The 18,047-nt window shown below is 44.7% G+C and overlaps 1 protein-coding gene across 1 annotated transcript in view; it reads right to left on the reverse strand.

Annotated features, from left to right (window-relative positions):
* MYO1H (myosin IH) overlaps positions 1 to 17,816 on the reverse strand; it is a 44,499-nt gene extending 26,683 nt beyond the window's left edge. Inside the window, exons 1-13 of the mRNA XM_057305724.1 lie at positions 17,658 to 17,816; positions 15,279 to 15,394; positions 13,925 to 14,123; positions 12,967 to 13,047; positions 10,178 to 10,357; positions 7,549 to 7,647; positions 6,288 to 6,401; positions 5,897 to 5,968; positions 5,124 to 5,243; positions 4,133 to 4,200; positions 3,258 to 3,363; positions 2,862 to 2,942; positions 921 to 1,012 (exon numbers count right to left, since the gene is read on the reverse strand). Coding sequence (XP_057161707.1) covers positions 921 to 1,012; positions 2,862 to 2,942; positions 3,258 to 3,363; positions 4,133 to 4,200; positions 5,124 to 5,243; positions 5,897 to 5,968; positions 6,288 to 6,401; positions 7,549 to 7,647; positions 10,178 to 10,357; positions 12,967 to 13,047; positions 13,925 to 14,123; positions 15,279 to 15,394; positions 17,658 to 17,783 — 1,454 coding nt within the window. The 5' untranslated portion in view covers positions 17,784 to 17,816. The remainder of the gene's footprint in view (positions 1 to 920; positions 1,013 to 2,861; positions 2,943 to 3,257; positions 3,364 to 4,132; positions 4,201 to 5,123; positions 5,244 to 5,896; positions 5,969 to 6,287; positions 6,402 to 7,548; positions 7,648 to 10,177; positions 10,358 to 12,966; positions 13,048 to 13,924; positions 14,124 to 15,278; positions 15,395 to 17,657) is intronic.
* Between the last annotated feature and the right edge of the window lie 231 nt (positions 17,817 to 18,047).

Consider the following 18,047-nt stretch of genomic DNA (forward strand, 5'->3'; position numbering starts at 1 on the left):
GCAGGTGGGGGCGGATGGGGGAAGTAGGTGATGGGGGTGAAGGAGGGTACTTGTGGTGATGAGCATGGGGTGATGTATGGAAGTGACGAATCACTATACTGTACCCAGGAAACTAATATTATACTGTATGTTAACTCAAAATAAAAACTTAAAATTAGGTCCCTCTTCTAAGAACTGAGGAATTAAAAAACATGTGAGCCACAGAGACATTACTTATACAGTGAAATAAATTTTATTTTTTCCAGGTGATCACTAAGAAACAATTGCACTACCTTACGTTTTTATGATGTTGAGTGACTATAATACTCACGAAACATTATTTTTCAGATTCTGGGGATTCCTAATTTTTATAACCATTTCTTGAAACATATATCCATATACGTAATGACAGTGCAGATATCCTAAGTGTAGGGTTCAGTGAGTTTTGGCACAATAAACACACCCATGTAACCAACACCCAGATCAAGAAACAGAACACTGCCAGTCCCCTCAATTTTCTGGGGTGCCGTAAATGCTCTATGTCTTGATCTGGTGGTGGTGTTGTGGGGGTACACACAAATGTGAAGAATTTGTGCGGTTGTGTACTTCAGACTACACATATCACTGTATTTTATATTTTAAACCTAACTTTTAAAAAAGACCGTTAAAAGAAAAAACTGTTTCATGCATGCAACCCTATCCAAAATGTAGCAATCATAAGAAAGATACAAAATCTTAGAACATTCTACCCGGGACTCATTTGAATTTGATTTCCACTAAGAAAAGGTTTGCGTGTAAATGAGTTGGTGTATCATTGTGGTACCTCACGTCTCAATGTATGAAGACATGGCTGTATTCTTGGGGTCCACCGCCCACATACCCAAGAAAGCGGATACACAATGACCTTCCCCATGCAACAGCTTGTCGAGTGAAATACATACGTTTGGAAGTGTGCATGCTTGCCTACTTTCTCTTCCAATTTCTCCAGGAAACTCAAGTCTGTAGCGGGACCAGGACGGATACATTCTTCATCCTTCCAGAGAAAAAGAGAAGCCTTGATCCATAGCGTCCGTCACACGCCATCAATTCCAAGTTGAAATGCCTTCGCGGCTGTGGCAGAATGTGTCGGACTAAAATTCTGTCATCTAACCCAAGCGCAGGTGAACATGGGGGGGTGGGAGGGCAGCGATCTGTTACACGCGCTTAACGCCTCAGAGGGACTGGAAATCCTTTGAAAAGTCAACGCTCCCACCCATCGGACTTGCCATATACCCAGAGTCTTCCCAAGGACGCTCCATGGCCTCCATGACCAGCTTACTCAAACATACCACCTCATTTTCTCTTCACCAGTCATCGCTGGCTAAGGACAAATCCCCTTTAACCAGGAGCAAAATCTCCACGGAAAGAAAGCCATAAAACCAGGTCCATCTAATTTTTCACATTTCTCCAACTGTGTCTATTTCCTATTTCGAGTCCTTAACATTGTTAGCATTTAACTGACCATCTGAAAAAATGAACCGACCCTGGAGCTTTTATTAAAACAGCAAGAAAAAAAACAAAAAACCGGGTTCAGGTTGGTGAGACAACTCTCTCGAAGTAGCATCTCTATGGTTCCTGATTCCATCTATGGAAAACCACACAGGAACAAGTATTTATTCCTAAAATATTTACAAAATATTAGTCTAGCCATCCGTATGAGCATTGAGCGCGCACAGAATAGCTTAGGTCAGTCTGCGCTTCCCGGAACGTGCTTCCCCAGATGGCCACACGGCCCTTCCCAGACCATCTTACCTAAAATTGAATCGTCCTCCCCACCACATCTAATCTTTCCTGCGTTTCTCTTCATTGTGCAACCCGCTGATTTTGCCTTTTTTTTTTTTTAAAGATTTTATTTATTTATTCGACAGAGATAGAGACAGCCAGCGAGAGAGGGAACACAAGCAGGGGGAGTGGGAGAGGAAGAAGCAGGCTCATAGCAGAGGAGCCTGATGTGGGGCTCGATCCCATAACGCTGGGATCATGCCCTGAGCCGAAGGCAGACACTTAACAACTGCGCCACCCAGGCGCCCCTGATTTTGCCCATTAACCTGCTTCTTGTCAGTCTCTGTGCCGGAATTTAAAGCCTCGTGAGTGCAGCGGATTCGATCTGTTCTGTCCACTGCTGTGCCCCGAAGCACAAGGTACAATCATGCCACCAAGTAAGCGCTGATGAGTCGCTGTTGAGTGAACAGAGTCTGAATGCTTACCCCACACCTGCATAATTCTAAGCCCTGGGCACATACAAGCTCAGCTCGTCCTTACGACTCCTCTTAAGATAAGTGCTCGGTATCATTGCACCCACTTAAAGACAAGGAGATTGGAGCTCAGAGAGGTTAAAACACCCACCTAAGTTTACACAGCTAGTAAGCATGGGGAGGGGGCTGGGATCTGAATCCGGGTGGTGCCCATGTTCCTGGCAACTACAGTCACCAGCCGTTAACGTCCCTGCTGGGCTTTAGAATCTTGTTCACACAACAGTTAGATGGAGGAGGGGGCAGGAGGAGAAAAGAGACGCGTTATTTTCGTTAGAAGGGAGATGGTTGCAAATGGAAAGGCAAAGAAATAGTTTCTCATTGGCCTTTAGATTTAAAAAGTGATGTCTACACTGGAACGACTGGATTGGCAGCCACAGATGTTCTCGGAAGGTGCGACCGTTCAAGGTAAGGTCACACGTGCACCCCGAAAAGCCCCAACTCAGGATCAACAGACGTTCTTCGTAAAACCGTCCTTTACGTTTTCTGGGTTTCCGTTCCTACTGAGCAACCCTTTGAAGCCTGGGGGGAAATTCTTCTGCGTGTTGGCAACACTGTACGAAGACGCTAAGCCAACATTAATTCTCTCACCAGAATGGAAATGATCCCTTTGTGTCTCTCTTCCACCAAATCACAGATGATCTTGTTGTTGAAATACTGAATTGGTTCCCACTAAAACGACAAAGAGAAAACAATTCCCCAAGGAGGATGTAGATGAACACAAAATCTCTCTCTTTTCAAGTGATTTTCCAATGTTATTTTTCCAAAATCTGATTTTTTATCTCCACCATTAAAAAAAACAAAAACAAAAACAAAAACAAACTTTCTGAATGTCAAACTAATTTCCCCGGAAATACTCAGAGAAAGCATGAAACATAATTCCGAGTATTAATGAGAATAAAATCTCCAATGAAATATTATTGTGCAAGTGAATCTCTTTTACTGGAGTAAGAAATCAAATGAGGAGAAAACATTAAAATGTTTTACCTCTATACCTTCCATTTCATATTCTGCCTGTTCCGCCTTCAGTGTTCTCTCAATTAACAGCTGCTGGAGTTTCTCGTTGCAATAATTGATGCAGAACTGTTCAAAACTAGAGATGCAAAAACATATTTATTTGTTTATTTATTTTAAAAGATTTTATTTATTTGACAGAGAGAGAGAGAGAAAGCAGAAGCAGGGGGAGCAGCAGGCAGAGGGAGGAGCAGCAGGCAGAGGGAGGAGCAGCAGGCAGAGGGAGAAGCAGCCCAAAGCGGGCTGGATCCCAGGACCCTGGGATCATGACCTGAGTCAAAGGCAGACGCTTAGACTGAGCCACCCAGGCGCCTCGAGATGCAAACATTTAAAAGGTAAAGCTACACACGGAGACCAATTAAAAAGTGTATTTACTTATTTTTAAAGATTTTTTTTAACAGAGAAAGCAAAGTCCTTATTAATCACATCATTTTTTTAAAAGATTTTATTTATTTATTCGACAGAGATAGAGACAGCCAGCGAGACAGGGAACACAGCAGGGGAGTGGGAGAGGAAGAAGCAGGCTCATAGCAGAAGAGCCTGATGTGGGGCTCGATCCCAGATCGCCGGGATCACGCCCTGAGCCAAAGGCAAACGCTCAACTGCTGTGCCACCCAGGCGCCCCTATTAATCACATCATTTACTAACTAGATCAGAAGAGTCATGGTAAGAGATGTTTGCGTTTTTTATGGTTGTTCCAATTTTGGAACGCTCTATGCATTAGCGGCTATGGAAATCCAGGGAATTGCTGAGGATGGGAAAACCAATTCCAGTAACACTAGAGATGCCTTCAACCAGTCTCAGACCCTAGAGAAGAACAGAAGACCGGTAAGTGCTGACAAACTCACCCATTCTTGTCGAAGACCTCAAACCCATAGATATCCAGCAGACCGATCACAGTTTTCTTGGTGAAATCCTAGTCAACGTAACACACATTGCTTGCTGTTAGGTCTTTTACTTAACGACTCTTAAAACCCAGTAGCTGTCTCCAAAGCTGGGACTTGGTTACACAGCTCACACCTTCTCTCTTTCCAACACTGGCTCACGGAGGACTTGTAGGGTGGAAATGAATTTCCCAGCCCACTCCTCTGGCCTGACGCCCGCCGGGATCCCCCTGCAGCTTCCGTGTCTACCAGGGAGAAGTGAGACCTCCCCCTTCTGATTCACTCCCTTGCTTCAGCCCTTCTCAGTCTCCTAAGTCCACATCGACCTCAAAGAAAGAGAGAGACCTCTACAGACAGCAGCAAAGGAGCGGTTTGTCTAGGAGAGAAGGCAGATGGTTTGAATACCATTTTAAACAGAGGACCAAGCGCTGTCAGACAGGATGGATATTTAAAGAGAACAGGACTGTTTTTTCGAATGGGCCACAATTTTACATCCTGTATGGTGCACTGAGCCAATGCCTTCCAAATTTGTCTTTTACACACTATTTCCTTAAGTTTTACATCTCTGTCTGTGCCCCAGTATCCTTTCCTTAATTTCTAGCTTTGAATAAACTCCCCCTTATTCCTTAAACAATTCCACTTAGGGTAAATTTGAAGGACTTGTATTTTTTTCTTATACACGTTAAAACATACTACTGGTACTGTCCAAAATGTCTGTTACGCTAAAAGCTGTCTGGCGTGCTGCAAATACTGTGCACCCCACACTTTGGGACACAATCATTCAGTGGGCATTTCTGTGAGCCTACTGTGTGCTGGAAACGTAGACACCTAAGGCACCTTCCCTGCTCATCGGGAGCCAACAGGCGATGCTCGCAAATCCTTTAGAGTGATGACGTCGGTTATAAAACGTTACCACGTTACTGAGAGCGAGTCAACGAAAAATGTGTGGACTAACCTTGTTCACTAAGGAGGAATTGATTTTGTTGACCAGCCAAGTAAATGTCCGTCCGTAAACGGCCTTGGCCATTGCATCTCTAGCGTAGACAGAGAGCTCTAGTGTCAATGGGCATATTACCTGAGAACAACAACAGGTGCATCATTACAGAGGTTAAAAAAAAAAAAATTCCACCCCCTCCTGAGTTTTCAAATTAGCCTTTAATGATGGCCAGTGAAGGATATGTGCTGGGGGAAGACGCCACCCCCACCTGCAAGCGTTCAGACCGTAGCTATTTCTTGAGTGCCCACTGTGTGCCAGGCACGGAGCTGCTGAGATACAGCCATGACCAAGACAAATAGTTCCAGCCTCTGTGGGCTCACAGTTGGGGGATGGGATGTTCGTGCATCACGCACAGTCATGTTGCAAGCTGAGAGCAATGTGAGGAGATACCTATGGTTTTTTAGGATAGGGGTGGGATGATAAGGAAGGCTCTTTGAGAATGTGACCCCAGGAACTGAAGGATGAGAAGGTGCTAGAGAAGCACAGGGAACAGTGTTCCAACAGTGGGAACAGCATGTGCAAAGACCTCATGGAGGAAAGGCATGGTGAAAGGGAGGCATGGAGAGCTTGTATAATGGCTGGGGTTGGGGGGGTGGGGCTGTGGCAGGAGACCCCTGCAGGAGCTGGAAGGCTGGGGTCCGGCCTCCTCTAAGACCACCATCCTGCTCTTATAGGAGGCAGGCAGCAGCCATAGCAGGAAGGCAGGAACATTTCCACCTAGAGCCATTTACCTCCTCAGTTTTCGCTTCAATCTTTCTGTGGGTGAGAGCTTCCAGAAGGATGGATGGGTGGACCCCCAGGAGCTGAAAAAATGGAAACCAAAATGCCATTCAGTGACTGGATTTGATTTTTTGCCAACCTATAAAGAATTGGTGCAATTTCCAGGCCCGGGATTATATGCCCTGACTGATAATCTTGATTAAATGTGAAACAGATCACATTCGATCTTTTGACCATCTGGCTTTTACCCACTTCCTCACCTGCCCCCACGCTCTTTAATTCTCCTAGACAGTATCAGCCAGATGGACAGGGTATTAGGCACTTGGGACCTGGGCATCCAGCTGCCTCGAGCTCCCCTCCCCTGCCCTTCCCTGTGCTCTTCAATGGATTGCCCTCACTCACCTTGGAGATCCATTTGATCTCGTGGGTGTCTGGCACGGTGGCACAGCCTTGGTGGTTCTCTTCGAAACAGATGTTCCCCAGGTGTAGGACACTGGCAATAATTCCAAAGAGATTCTAGGAACATGGGGGAAAAGGCGAGGAGAACAGGGAGAAAAGGGCAGCCACCTAACTGACGAATGTCATCGCAGGAGATGTCATCACCAGAAAAACCACCCCCTTCCCAATTCCAGTCCTGAGCTTGCAGAACCAAGCTGATTTCCTCCTTCCCCAGAAATCAGCCTCTTGCCCACCTCAGATGTTAAGGGAAGAGGAATAAACAGCTTCAGCACAGGGTGGGGAGGATGCCTCCCCCCATCTCCAGCAAAGGCCACTTCTATTTTTATATTTTCCCCACCCCCTTTCCACCAATAAACCATTTTATATGCAAATGCCATGATCCCACATAGATATATGTAAATATATATCTATATCTATTTACATAAATATATATCTATTTACATAAATATTTATCTATTTACGTAAATATATATATCTATTTATAAATATATATATAGATAATATATAAATATATATAGATAATATATAAATATATATTTATAGATAATATATAAATATATATAAATTATATAAATATATAAAGATATATCTACTTATGTAAGTATATATATAAATATATAAATTTATATATATAATAGATATATAAATATATATCTATTTACATAATATATATATTTACGTAAATATATATATCTATTTACGTAAATATATATATCTATTTACATAAATACATAGTATTTTAAATTATAATTCTGGTAGTTGAAAGAATAATAGTTTTAACCATCCAAAAAAAAAAAAAGATGTAAAAACACAATGTTTATAAATCCTACAATTTGCTCCAGTTTGTTTAAAAATAGAAGTGTAAATAAATGGTAATCCTGTAGTTCTAGGACATCTAAATATTTGAGATTGGATTTGAGAGAAGGACGAAACATGACCGCCTCCTCGCATACAGCGCTGGGAAATCTGAAGTCTGCAGGATGAAATGCAGATCACACAGTTAACATTTGAATTTCAGATAAACAATGACTAATTTTGATCCCAAATGGTGTCACCAAATAATGGTGCCCCTTAAAAGTAGCTAGGCATGCTATATTTTTATTGGCTGAATCTAGCAACCCTACTAGGGGGTCACCAAGAACCCAGGACTGTTTCGTCAATCCCAGACCCCACTGACCAGCAGTTCTGCCCTTGGGGCTCATACCTCGAGGTCATCTTCAGTAAAATCGATGACAGAAAAGGCACTGGAAACAGTTTTCCAGTCGTTCTTGTCGTTAATAGACGACTCTTTGGCACAGTGACCCTGTTGACACAGAATTGGTTTGCTTAACGTCAGTTTTTAAGGGCAGTGAGGCATGCCCACACCTAGTCTTGAATCGAAATGTTTTTCTCTATAAGCACGCAAGAGCTAGTTCTATAATGTTCTGAATTGTAAAAAGGTAGGTTTAACTAGTCGTCTAGCATATGGTGACTTGCCAACTGCTGCTTTTTTCAAATTTTAGAATTTTATCTCTATTCTGGGAAAACTTTCAAAGGTACACATTAGTGGTATATCTCTTTGAATGTGTTTAATTTTTTTATTCATTTTTTAAAGATTTTTATCTATTTATTTGAGGGGGGAGGGAGAGAGAAAGGGGGAGAGAGTGTACAAGCTGGGGGAGGGGCAGAAGAAGAGGTAGAAGCAGGCTCCCCATGAGCAGGGAGCCCCATGTGGGACTCAATCCCAGGACCCTGGGATCATGACCTGAGCTGAAGGCAGACACTCAACTGACCGAGCCATCCAGGCGCCCCTGAATGTGGAATGTGTTTTTAAAATAGTTTTCCTTGTCATATTTGCCAAATAAGCTGAAGATGTTTGTCTCAATAAACATCTGCTAAAATATGCAGGGAGAGGACAGCACTGAAATTTGGAAAGCATCTTGATGCATTTACAACCTCTAGTGGGAACTGCAGTGTGGGACCAGGTGAAAAGAGACCCTCACTCGAGAAAATAAAAGTTTGGCATTTAGAGAAAGGCAGGTTATATGGAGACAATCACCTGCAGAAATGTGATGAGACTTCCCACTACTTTAGAAGTTGTCTTCTAGATAAGACACACACCACCAAATGTCACAATTTAAAGGGAAGATGTTCTAGATGAGGGTTTTTTTTTTTTTTATTATTGTTTTGCTTTTGTAGTACAGGGTGTTTCCTGGATTCCTATCTGAAGATTTGTCACCTTCAAAGATTTTCTTGTTGCACAGGGAAACCAGAGGTGCCACCGTAGCATGAAAACATTCACCAGTGAACTGGCCGATGTTCAATCTGTGACTTCCCAAATATCGCTCCTGGGTCAACCAGCAGCATCTGCTCCCGCCCCCTAAGGGTGGGGCCAGCTTAGGTCCCCGCCCCCTAAGGGTGGGGCCATCTTAAGTCCCCGCCCTAAAGGTGGGACCAGTCCTTGGAGGACACCTAGCGGTTTAGAAGCAGCGTGGCTGCCTCCCAAGTAAAGCCACAAAGTTTGCCAAAGTTACGGGAGAACACAAAATTGAACAAAATAATACTGGCGAATCGTTTGAACCATTTCCAAAGCCACTGTGGCATAAAGATCTGGCCAAATTAAACAGACTAGAAAAAAAATCTGCAAGGGTAAAGACAAGATACATTCCAAAAGGGAATAATTTGAATATCAAAGGGCTAGGAGAAACCCTTGGGAAGAAGAATGAAGCCCACAAATACTTGTTATAAATTGACCCTCTCTGACCAGGTTATAAAAAATCCAATGTGATGCTGCCATACAGCTTTGTTAGAAAAACTAGGTCCTCAAGGGAAAAAAAAATCAAATTTGAATTACTCTTCATTCTAACAATCAGTACAAAGTTTGTAAAAGGAGATTACGGGATTCTTTTATCTTCGTTATATAGCTTCATTTTTGAAGATAAATTTCAGTCACGTCTACTCTTCCTCCAAGACTCACTAGGAAATGTTGGTCCTTCTTTTACAAGATTCACTTCATAAGACCTCGTTCTCTTTCTCAAATGATGTCCCCACTTGCACTCTGACAAGCGACCCCCATTCGAAGCCAGGCCCAGTAAAGAAGAGAAAAATCCAAAAATCTTGGGGCAAAAAGGTACTAGTGACATCAAAGATAGTGCTGGCTGCAGAATGGTGGGGGGTTACATTCTGAAAGTCCACATCACAGCACCAGCCCCCAGGGCTGCTTATGGGAATGGCCTGGACTCCTTCTATAAGGAGGCGTGTTCCTTTTGCAGCCAACAATTCTCAGAATGGGAGGCAAGGAGGCAGAGAATCTTTTCTAACTGGTTTTGAAAGCACAAGGACGCAGCACAGGTTGCGGACATGGAGGGACAGCAAGTTACTCTCACACCTAGACCAGCAGTTCTCACTTCCGCTGGTCATTAGAATCACCAGGGATTCATTTAATTCCACGGAATCACAGGGGAGTGCTTAACACAACCCTGATGTCCAGGTCCCACCCCAGACCAATTAGATCTGTGTCTCTGGAGGGGAGGGCTCAGGGTGTGTGTGTGTGTGTGTGTGTGTGTGTGTGTGTGTGTGTGTGTGTGTGTGTTTTGAAAAAACCTCCTTGGGTGATTCTAACTCCAGCCAGTGCTGAGAACCACTCACCTAGAGATCGGTTACTTTACCAAGATGGTCTACCATCTACCTGCCAGGCATAAACAGAGGGGTTATGATAAGTGTCAACAAACCAGTCCGTAGATACCTCCAGAATGGTGAGGAGAAACTTCCGGACCATCCCATAGAAGCCCCCACTACCACTCTTGATCCCTGCCTCCAAGGGACCACCCAAGCCAGGTGCCGGTCCTTCCAACCTGTGAGAGGTATTTGTACAGCTGGGGGTCCCGCTCAAGTCCCAGGGAAGCAAGGAGCTCCTCTTCGCCACCCTCCAGCAGCTGGTAGAAGATGTGGAAGTTCCTCTCGCCCTGGTTTTGATAGACGACGCGAGACTTTTCTATCAGGTAACTGATGATATGGCCACCTACGGGAACGCCCTTCAGAACAAAAAATGCACAATGATGACAGTAACTAAGCCGTTCTCTTGCTGGTGTCTTCCGAGCGACAGAAATTCTGAATTTGAATGATGATTCTTCTAAGCCTAAGTGTTTTCTGGGCTCTTTTTAAAAGTATTTTGAGTACCCTGAGGTCATGAGAGATATTTTCTATACTTCTGCCTAGAAGTATGATTATCTTACCATTCACATTTAGGACTGTGATTGAAATTTTGTGTATGGAGTGAGGCAGGGGGTCAAAGGTCTTCTTATCCACATGGATTTCCAACTGATAGCACCGTTTATTAGAAAGGCAATCGTATCCCTATTTAATCACAGTGGTGCCTTTGTCATAAGCCAGGTGACCATATCATACGTGGAAACCTTTGTAGACTCCATTCTGGCCCACTGGCCTGTTTATATATCCTTGTGCCAATAGCACACTTCTATTTTTTTAAAGATTTTATTTGAGAGAGAGAGAGAGAGAGCACGAGTGGGGGGAGGAGGCAGAGGGAGAGGGAGAAGCAGGCTCCCTGCTGAGTAGGGAGCCCCATGTTGGGCTCCATCCCAGGACCCTGGAATCATGACCTGGGCTGAAGGCAGCCACTTAACCGACTGAGCCACCCAGGTGCCCCCACACTGTTTTAAGAATATTCCAGTAAAGGATTTGTATTCCAGAACATATACAGAAGTCCCGCAAATCAATATGAGAAAAACAACCTAATTAAAAGTGGGCAAAAGGCTTTACCACAAAAGTTTTAATTGGCCAGTTATCAGGACTTCGTTTATACTCAGGGAAATACAAACATAAATCACAGCAGGAAAGCACTGAATGTCTCAAACCAAGGGCACTGGCAATACCACATGTTGACAAGGGTGTGGAGAACCCCGCTGGCAACGGGAACTGTCATTAATTGTCATAACATTGCTGGTAAGAAGCCAGCAACGCCACTTCTGGGCATGCGCCCCACGTAAGGAAGCACTACTCTCTCCTCAAAGACACATGCAGGGATGCTCAGAGCACGGTTTGCAATAGCCCCAAATCGGAAAAGCCAAATGTTTATCAACAGGAGAGCAAATAGCGAGGAGGTCACCCAAGCCAAAAATGACCAACTGCTACACGAATGAATCTGATTGAGAGAATGAGGGCATGTTGATTGAAAGGAGCCGGACACAAAATAGAATGTACTGTATAATTCCATTTCCACGAGGCTCAAGGACCAGCAAAATTAATCTGATTATAGAGGTTGGAACAGTTGGTAACCTGTGGGAAGGCAGGTACTTTCAGAGAAGGGTAGGAGATTCTCCTAGGCACTAGAAATTTTTATATATTCTTTTATATATTCTTTTTAAAAGATTTTATTTATTTATTTGTCAGAGAGAGAGAGAGAGAGAGTGCGCACAAGCAGGGGGAGCGGGAGGGAGAGGGAGAAGGCAGACGCTTCACCGACTGAGCCACCCAGGCATCCCTAGAAATTTTTCTGTCTTGATCTGTGTGCCAGTTATCACAATCAGACACACACATATACAACTCCTCACGCTGTACTTGTGACTCGTGCTCTTTAGTATGTGTGTTGAATTTCAAGAAGTTTTAAAACAGACATAACTGTTCAATTTTTTCCAAAGTCTAGGCACACTTGCCAGAAGTCCATGTACAAGCCTCTGGAAAGCCCTGAGCCAGTCTGTCGTCACTATACTCAACACTCGGCCAGCGACTGTTCCCCTGTCCAAGTGACGCGCTCTGTCACCTGGAATTCTAGGTCCTTGAGAACTCTGTCGACCCTCCCCCCACCGGCATCAGCCCCGTTTAAATTCAGTGCAACGTACAACCATACCCTCTCATTATGTATGGTCTCTGGGTGCTTCCATGCCCCGACAGCAGAGCCGAGTGGTTGTGACCAGAACGACATGGTCCGCAAAGTCTAAAATATCGACTACCTGGCCCTATCGGAAAACGTTTGCCAACCTATGCCATATGACTACATATGCCTAAACAACACATTGTTTCCATGGGATTGCTCTCAGGCTTTTAAGAAACGGCATCACCCCGACACACGGGACGATCCTAAGACGTGACAGTGGTATATGTCACTCTCAGCATTCATTCGCTCTCGCTGCTATGTGACGCTTCACTGGATGGACATCCCGCCATTTAGCCATTGTGTCGATGACACTCAGTCCTCTAGATGTGTTGGCTGTTTCCAGTCCTTTTACCATCGTGAGCAGCGCCCTTGTGCCCAAGCTTGCAAATCTACAGGAGTATCTCCAGGAGTGGAATGGCTCTACCTTAGATTATGTGGATTTCAACTTCCCCGAGATAACATTCTGTTTCCCAAATGGGTCGCACCCACGTACGCCCCACCGGCGATGTTAGAGCTCCTGATTACCCACACCTCCACCAGTAGCTGGTATCACTAGACTTCCCTTCTAGAAAGTATGAAATGATATCTCATTGTGGTCTTTATTTGCATTTCCCGAAATAGCACTAACCCTGGATGTTTCAATTATTTGAGTCAATAAAGCCGTTCCTCCCTTAAGGTACCTTGGGTCGGGTTGCTGTCACTGGCCAGTTAAGCGGTCCCCATGAACCAGTAATAGGAACTTCAGTGTACCTTATAGTCAAACTGTATGTCCATGTATTTTCCAAATCTGCTGGAGTTGTCATTCCGGAGTGTTTTGGCATTTCCAAAAGCCTTGGAATACAAAGTGAGGGAGACAGGGACAGACTGAACCAAACTGTGATGACTGGTCATTTAAGCTCATTGTGCTCGTCAACTTCCTAACCCCAAATGCCATGATTACGAAAGTGGAGGAGAGAAGGGGAACCAGGAATGAAAGCCATACTTTATCTTCTAAGAAGGAACCACTAAGTATAGAGGATTTGATGCCAAATACCGGAATGGGGCTGGAGAGGAGGAAGAAATATCTTCTCTCTGGCATCCAATCTAGGAATGACTATGAAGAGAGAGAGAGAGGGAGAGAGAGAGAGAGGGAGGAACCTACGCCCTTGCTTTTCTAGAAGATACAGTACCAGACCCCTTTTTATATCAAAGAGGTAAATTGCTCAGACCATAGGTCTATTGGGAAAATTCCTTCAACCACAAATGTCTTTAACATGAAAGGCAACAAAAACACAGAATAACTTGTTCAAAATCATCCAGCAAGTCAGTGAATTGCAATGGCAGAATAATCAAGACAATTTCAATTAAATAAGAATATTAATGACTTTAGTGCCTACTAATCTGCCAGGTGCTTTTTATGCAACCATCTTGTTTTAGCCTCGAAATCTCCGACGAGGTAGAAATTATGAATAGACCCATTCCACAGTAAGGCTAACAGGATCTGGGAGTGGTTTGTCGAAGCTTGCTGGCTCGTGGCTGCCCTGGGGTCAGCATCCATGCCTGCTGGACATCAAAGCTATACCCTTAACCGTCATGCTGCCCTTGAGACCCTCTGCTTAACTCCCAGAGGGTGACCTGCCCATTCTGACTAACCTGCCCAGACAGAGGACGCTTCCTACTTAGCGACCTTCCTAGAACTCCCCTCCACAGGTCCTCAAAGGTCACTTACCTCCAACACTGGATTGGAGAGCAGCAGTCTGTCACGGGCTATTTGTAGTGACTTGGTCATTGGGCAGGTCACAGCAAAATACTGGAGAATCTTCTTGGAGGCCTCTGTTTTCCCTGCCCCGCTCTCTCCAGAAATGAGGATGAAGTGGTTATTTAGCTCAGAGCACATCATGCGGTAGGCGTTGTCAGCTATGGCGTAGCTGGAGAAGGAGTGGGGCAGAAATGGAAGGAGTGGGAAGTGGCCATAATGCTACTTCCCTCAGCGGTGACATCATCAGAGCTCCCTGCCTCCAGGAAACCACATCCAGACAAAGTGGTACAAGACACTGAGCTCAGCTATCGAACTCTCACCACGACCCATTAACTGATCACGCGCATGAAGTGTTCCAGAAATCAATACTCAAACAGTTGAGTTAAAATGGAGAATCCGAACAATAATGGAATGAACTGATTTTGAAAAATCCAACATTTCTTATAAGAATAAGCCAGATACTAAATGATATCCCCAGGAGACGTTCTATTAACTGTAGGTGGAAATAACATCTCGTCTAAATATTTTAAACACTCAGTAGATAAACTAAGATCTCATGTTTCCTCTTTCCCTCAAAACCTTCTGAAGTAAGAGAACAGAGACAGGAAACTGAATATACCTTAAAAGCTCTGTGATATCTATAGGACAAGAGGTACCACTGTTATAAGGGCTTTATCTTCAAGATCAGAAACCAAAGCATGAAAATCTCCCAAGACACTAACCTTCCCATGTGGCTGAGTTGGAAAGCTGGCTCTTTCCGAAATTGGTGATGGTAGTGATGCACGAAGGTTTATAAAAGCCTTAGGAGGTGAACAGATGAGTCACCAAGAAAAATGGAGGGAGCGCCTAAATATTATTCCAGAAGCCAACCAGGGAGAACTGAGAAATTGAGCAAAGCCTGAGTCACATGTAGATCGGATAGGAAATTGCTTGTCCTCCGGATCTGAAGTCCTGCTACCCACGGGGATGCTCCTTAGCCGCCATGATACCCAGACACCGGTAGATGGCACTATAGCAAACCTCAAAACAGAGAAGACACCTCTCTAGCCACACTCTCGGATCTCTCAGCAGTTAGAAAAGATTCCACCTCTCTTGATATTTAAGCGGAGACTCCAACATGATCTTATGTTTTCTGTTGCACTGAAAGACATTTCATAAGAAGGCGGCAGTCTAAATGAGGTACGGAACTTAAGTCAGAATCTATGAGCGTGCATCAAGGATTTGGATGGATGATGGGTGGGTAAGAAGGAGGGAGAGAAAAAAGAGAAAGAGGAAGGAAAGAGAAAGAAAAATACTATTGATGACCCTCATACGTGTTACTTACATATGTGGTGGCAGCTCAAAGAAATTGACCCCTTGATAAAGTTCCATCTGGCTCACAGTGTAGATTCCAAGCTCCTGGTACGGGTTCACAGACACAAGGAGGGTCCCAATATAGGTCTAGAGGAACAGACCAAGGCACTAGTGAGGAATTCTGGGGTGCAAACTGCTAAAGCAAAAGACCATCACATGTTACGATCACCGTGCGTTCATTCCAGGCTGGGGATATAAAACAATAAATAAGACAGGTGCTGTCTGTGCTGTCATGAACTTCCATGTTTGCGCATGGTTGCAGAGGAGGGGGACCAGACAACCAACCAAGGGATCGAGACTGTTTCAATTTGAATGGTAAGAAAGGTGTACGTAGGGTCATGAGAACCGCCACCTGAGCTCCTGGGCTTAGGGAAGTCGTCTCCAAGGAGCAGACTTTGAGCTGGGACTTAAAGGATGAGAAGCCAGTCATGAAAAAAGGAAGCAGGAAAGGAAGGGCAGGTCAGGCTGAGGGGACAAAGGTGGCAGGCTGACTGTCCTGGAGGCCAGTGGGGGAGGGGAGAACGGAAATTGTAAGGCATGGCGCCCGAGAGGGAGCAAGTTCAGAGCGCACAGGGCATGAAGAATTGGGGGTTTATTCCAACTGCAACGCCTTAAACCGTTAGTCCAACTGGATAGCTTTAAGATGGGAGCACCACGATCTGATTTATGTTTGTGTGTCACAGAGGTCTCTCTGGCCGCTGGGTGAAAGCAGAGTGCGGGCGCATCCCAGCCGACTCCCAGCTGGACGGACACTCCCGCTGCTGGCATCCTTTTCCCTGGATTTCGACGTGGGATTCTATTACGAGTCCAGTTTTTCGAGTGCTTCCATTTGGAATAGAACCACTAACACAAAAGCTTCTTGGCATACAGTTATGAATAAACAAAGCTCTAGGCTCTGAAAGAGGGGGGAAAAATAAATATTTGGGCTCCTTTGAAAAATGCATCCAGAGTTTTCCGATTCTGAGTTTGTTGTGGGTTTTCATTCCAGAGTCTCAATTTTGGAGGTTCCCAAGGTTATGCTAAATTACGCCGGAAATCTTTCTCACGAATGTTTCTAATCTAGAGGACAGAGTCACACAGAGAACCAGAACAGATAAGAATACTGTGTTTCGGCTAAAATTCTGCAGTGCTTCCATCAGTAGAAATCTTCCAGGGTAGAATATAGTTTCTGAAGTCTATCTGTTCAAACTGGAAATGATTTGTTCCTGATGACCCTATCATCCCATGTATACTTCTCCAAACCACACTCTTTTTCCTTTGCTTATGCATAAAATCTATTTCCACAATTAAAAATATATACTGTGAGAAGCCCTTTGATTATTTCTTCTAGTAACCTTGGTTCCAACATGCAGACTAAGTCACAGTCACCATTGAAAACAAACTAGCTGTGAGACAAATATTTTTAGATTGCTTTTGATTGTCTGTTTTACCCTTAGCAAAAGCTAGTAAGATCTCGATAAAGTTAATTACGTTTAATAACACCCCACCACACACACAGACACACTATGGAGTTTACCTTAAAGGAATTTACTGAAAACTGACCAATCAAATCAAGGTGGGGTGATAAATGGGGAAGTTAAAAACTGACCATACTAGAAGCAACTAGACCAAGCCAAAAAGAGTCCGGTAAAATGTTTCAGCCTTGACTCTTGAAGATTCGTGGGAGGCAGTGGTCATCCTTATGTTTGCCTGTCTGGTATCTAGACCCCCTTCTTCCAGCAGATTCCTTTGAGGAACCTTCTCCAGTCCACATCCTACAGTAAGGTGCACACTGGCCTCGCCCATCACCTCCAGGGCTGGGACTAGGTAAATAGCCTGGCCAATCAGAATAGTCCTCATCCTAGCTACGGGGATTGGTTCAGCGGTAGGCACATGACCCAAGATGGGCCAATCAGAGCCAACCAATGTCTGTGTCTCCAGGAAGACTTGCTATCGTCTCTGTACCAGCATAGCCTGGTCCTGCTGGCAGTCACCTTGCCGCCTTGCAGAGTCGGCCCCAGAAAGGGAGCATTGCAAAAGTGAGGAGAGAGGTGGGAAATAGTCCTCCGGATGGAGAAAGAGCTCTCAAGGCTCTTCGAGACTCAACACCCTAGACCCTAGATCCATTTCTGGTCCCTAAAGTATAGATCGATAGATTCCGTCTTGGGGGTTAGGCCTGTGTAAACTGGGTCTCTGTCACTGGCAGCCCTAAAGGCCGAACACGAAGGATCGGCCTGCATCTGGCAGTGGTCCCTTCCCCGTCCCTTTAAAGGCTGTTGTTGGCTATCATCAAGGCCATGAAGACAGGCGGGGTGGAGTGGGGTGGGGGAACGACCAGTCTAGGAAAACAGCAAGAAACGGGTTACGTTACATAGATGAGGTTCTCGCTGAAACGCTTGCGAAGGTTGTCCAGAAAAGCAGATTCGCTGGTGTAGGCGTCCAACAGCACAAAATCCTGCACCCCGACCTTGTCCCTGGCGGTGAGCGCGCCTTCCATGTGCAGTCGAATGTGTCTCCTCCTCACTTCTTCTTTCTGCAGCAAACAGAACATTCTCAGCAGCTCACTTATTCTGTAGTTCCTGTTGCTCACGTAATATGGACATAGCCAGATACCCACCCCTGGGGACAGTAGAGCACGGAGATCAGATTATGCTCTCCGTTAAGAGCTGACCACCTGGTTAGGGATGCAAGGGGATGCTAATAAAAGCACTAACAGCAACAGCGGCAGCCGACGGGAGCTGGGCAGGTCCCGTGTTAGGTA

The sequence above is a fragment of the Ursus arctos genome, unplaced genomic scaffold, assembly GCF_023065955.2.
Source record: "Ursus arctos isolate Adak ecotype North America unplaced genomic scaffold, UrsArc2.0 scaffold_34, whole genome shotgun sequence".
Lineage (NCBI taxonomy): Eukaryota > Metazoa > Chordata > Mammalia > Carnivora > Ursidae > Ursus > Ursus arctos.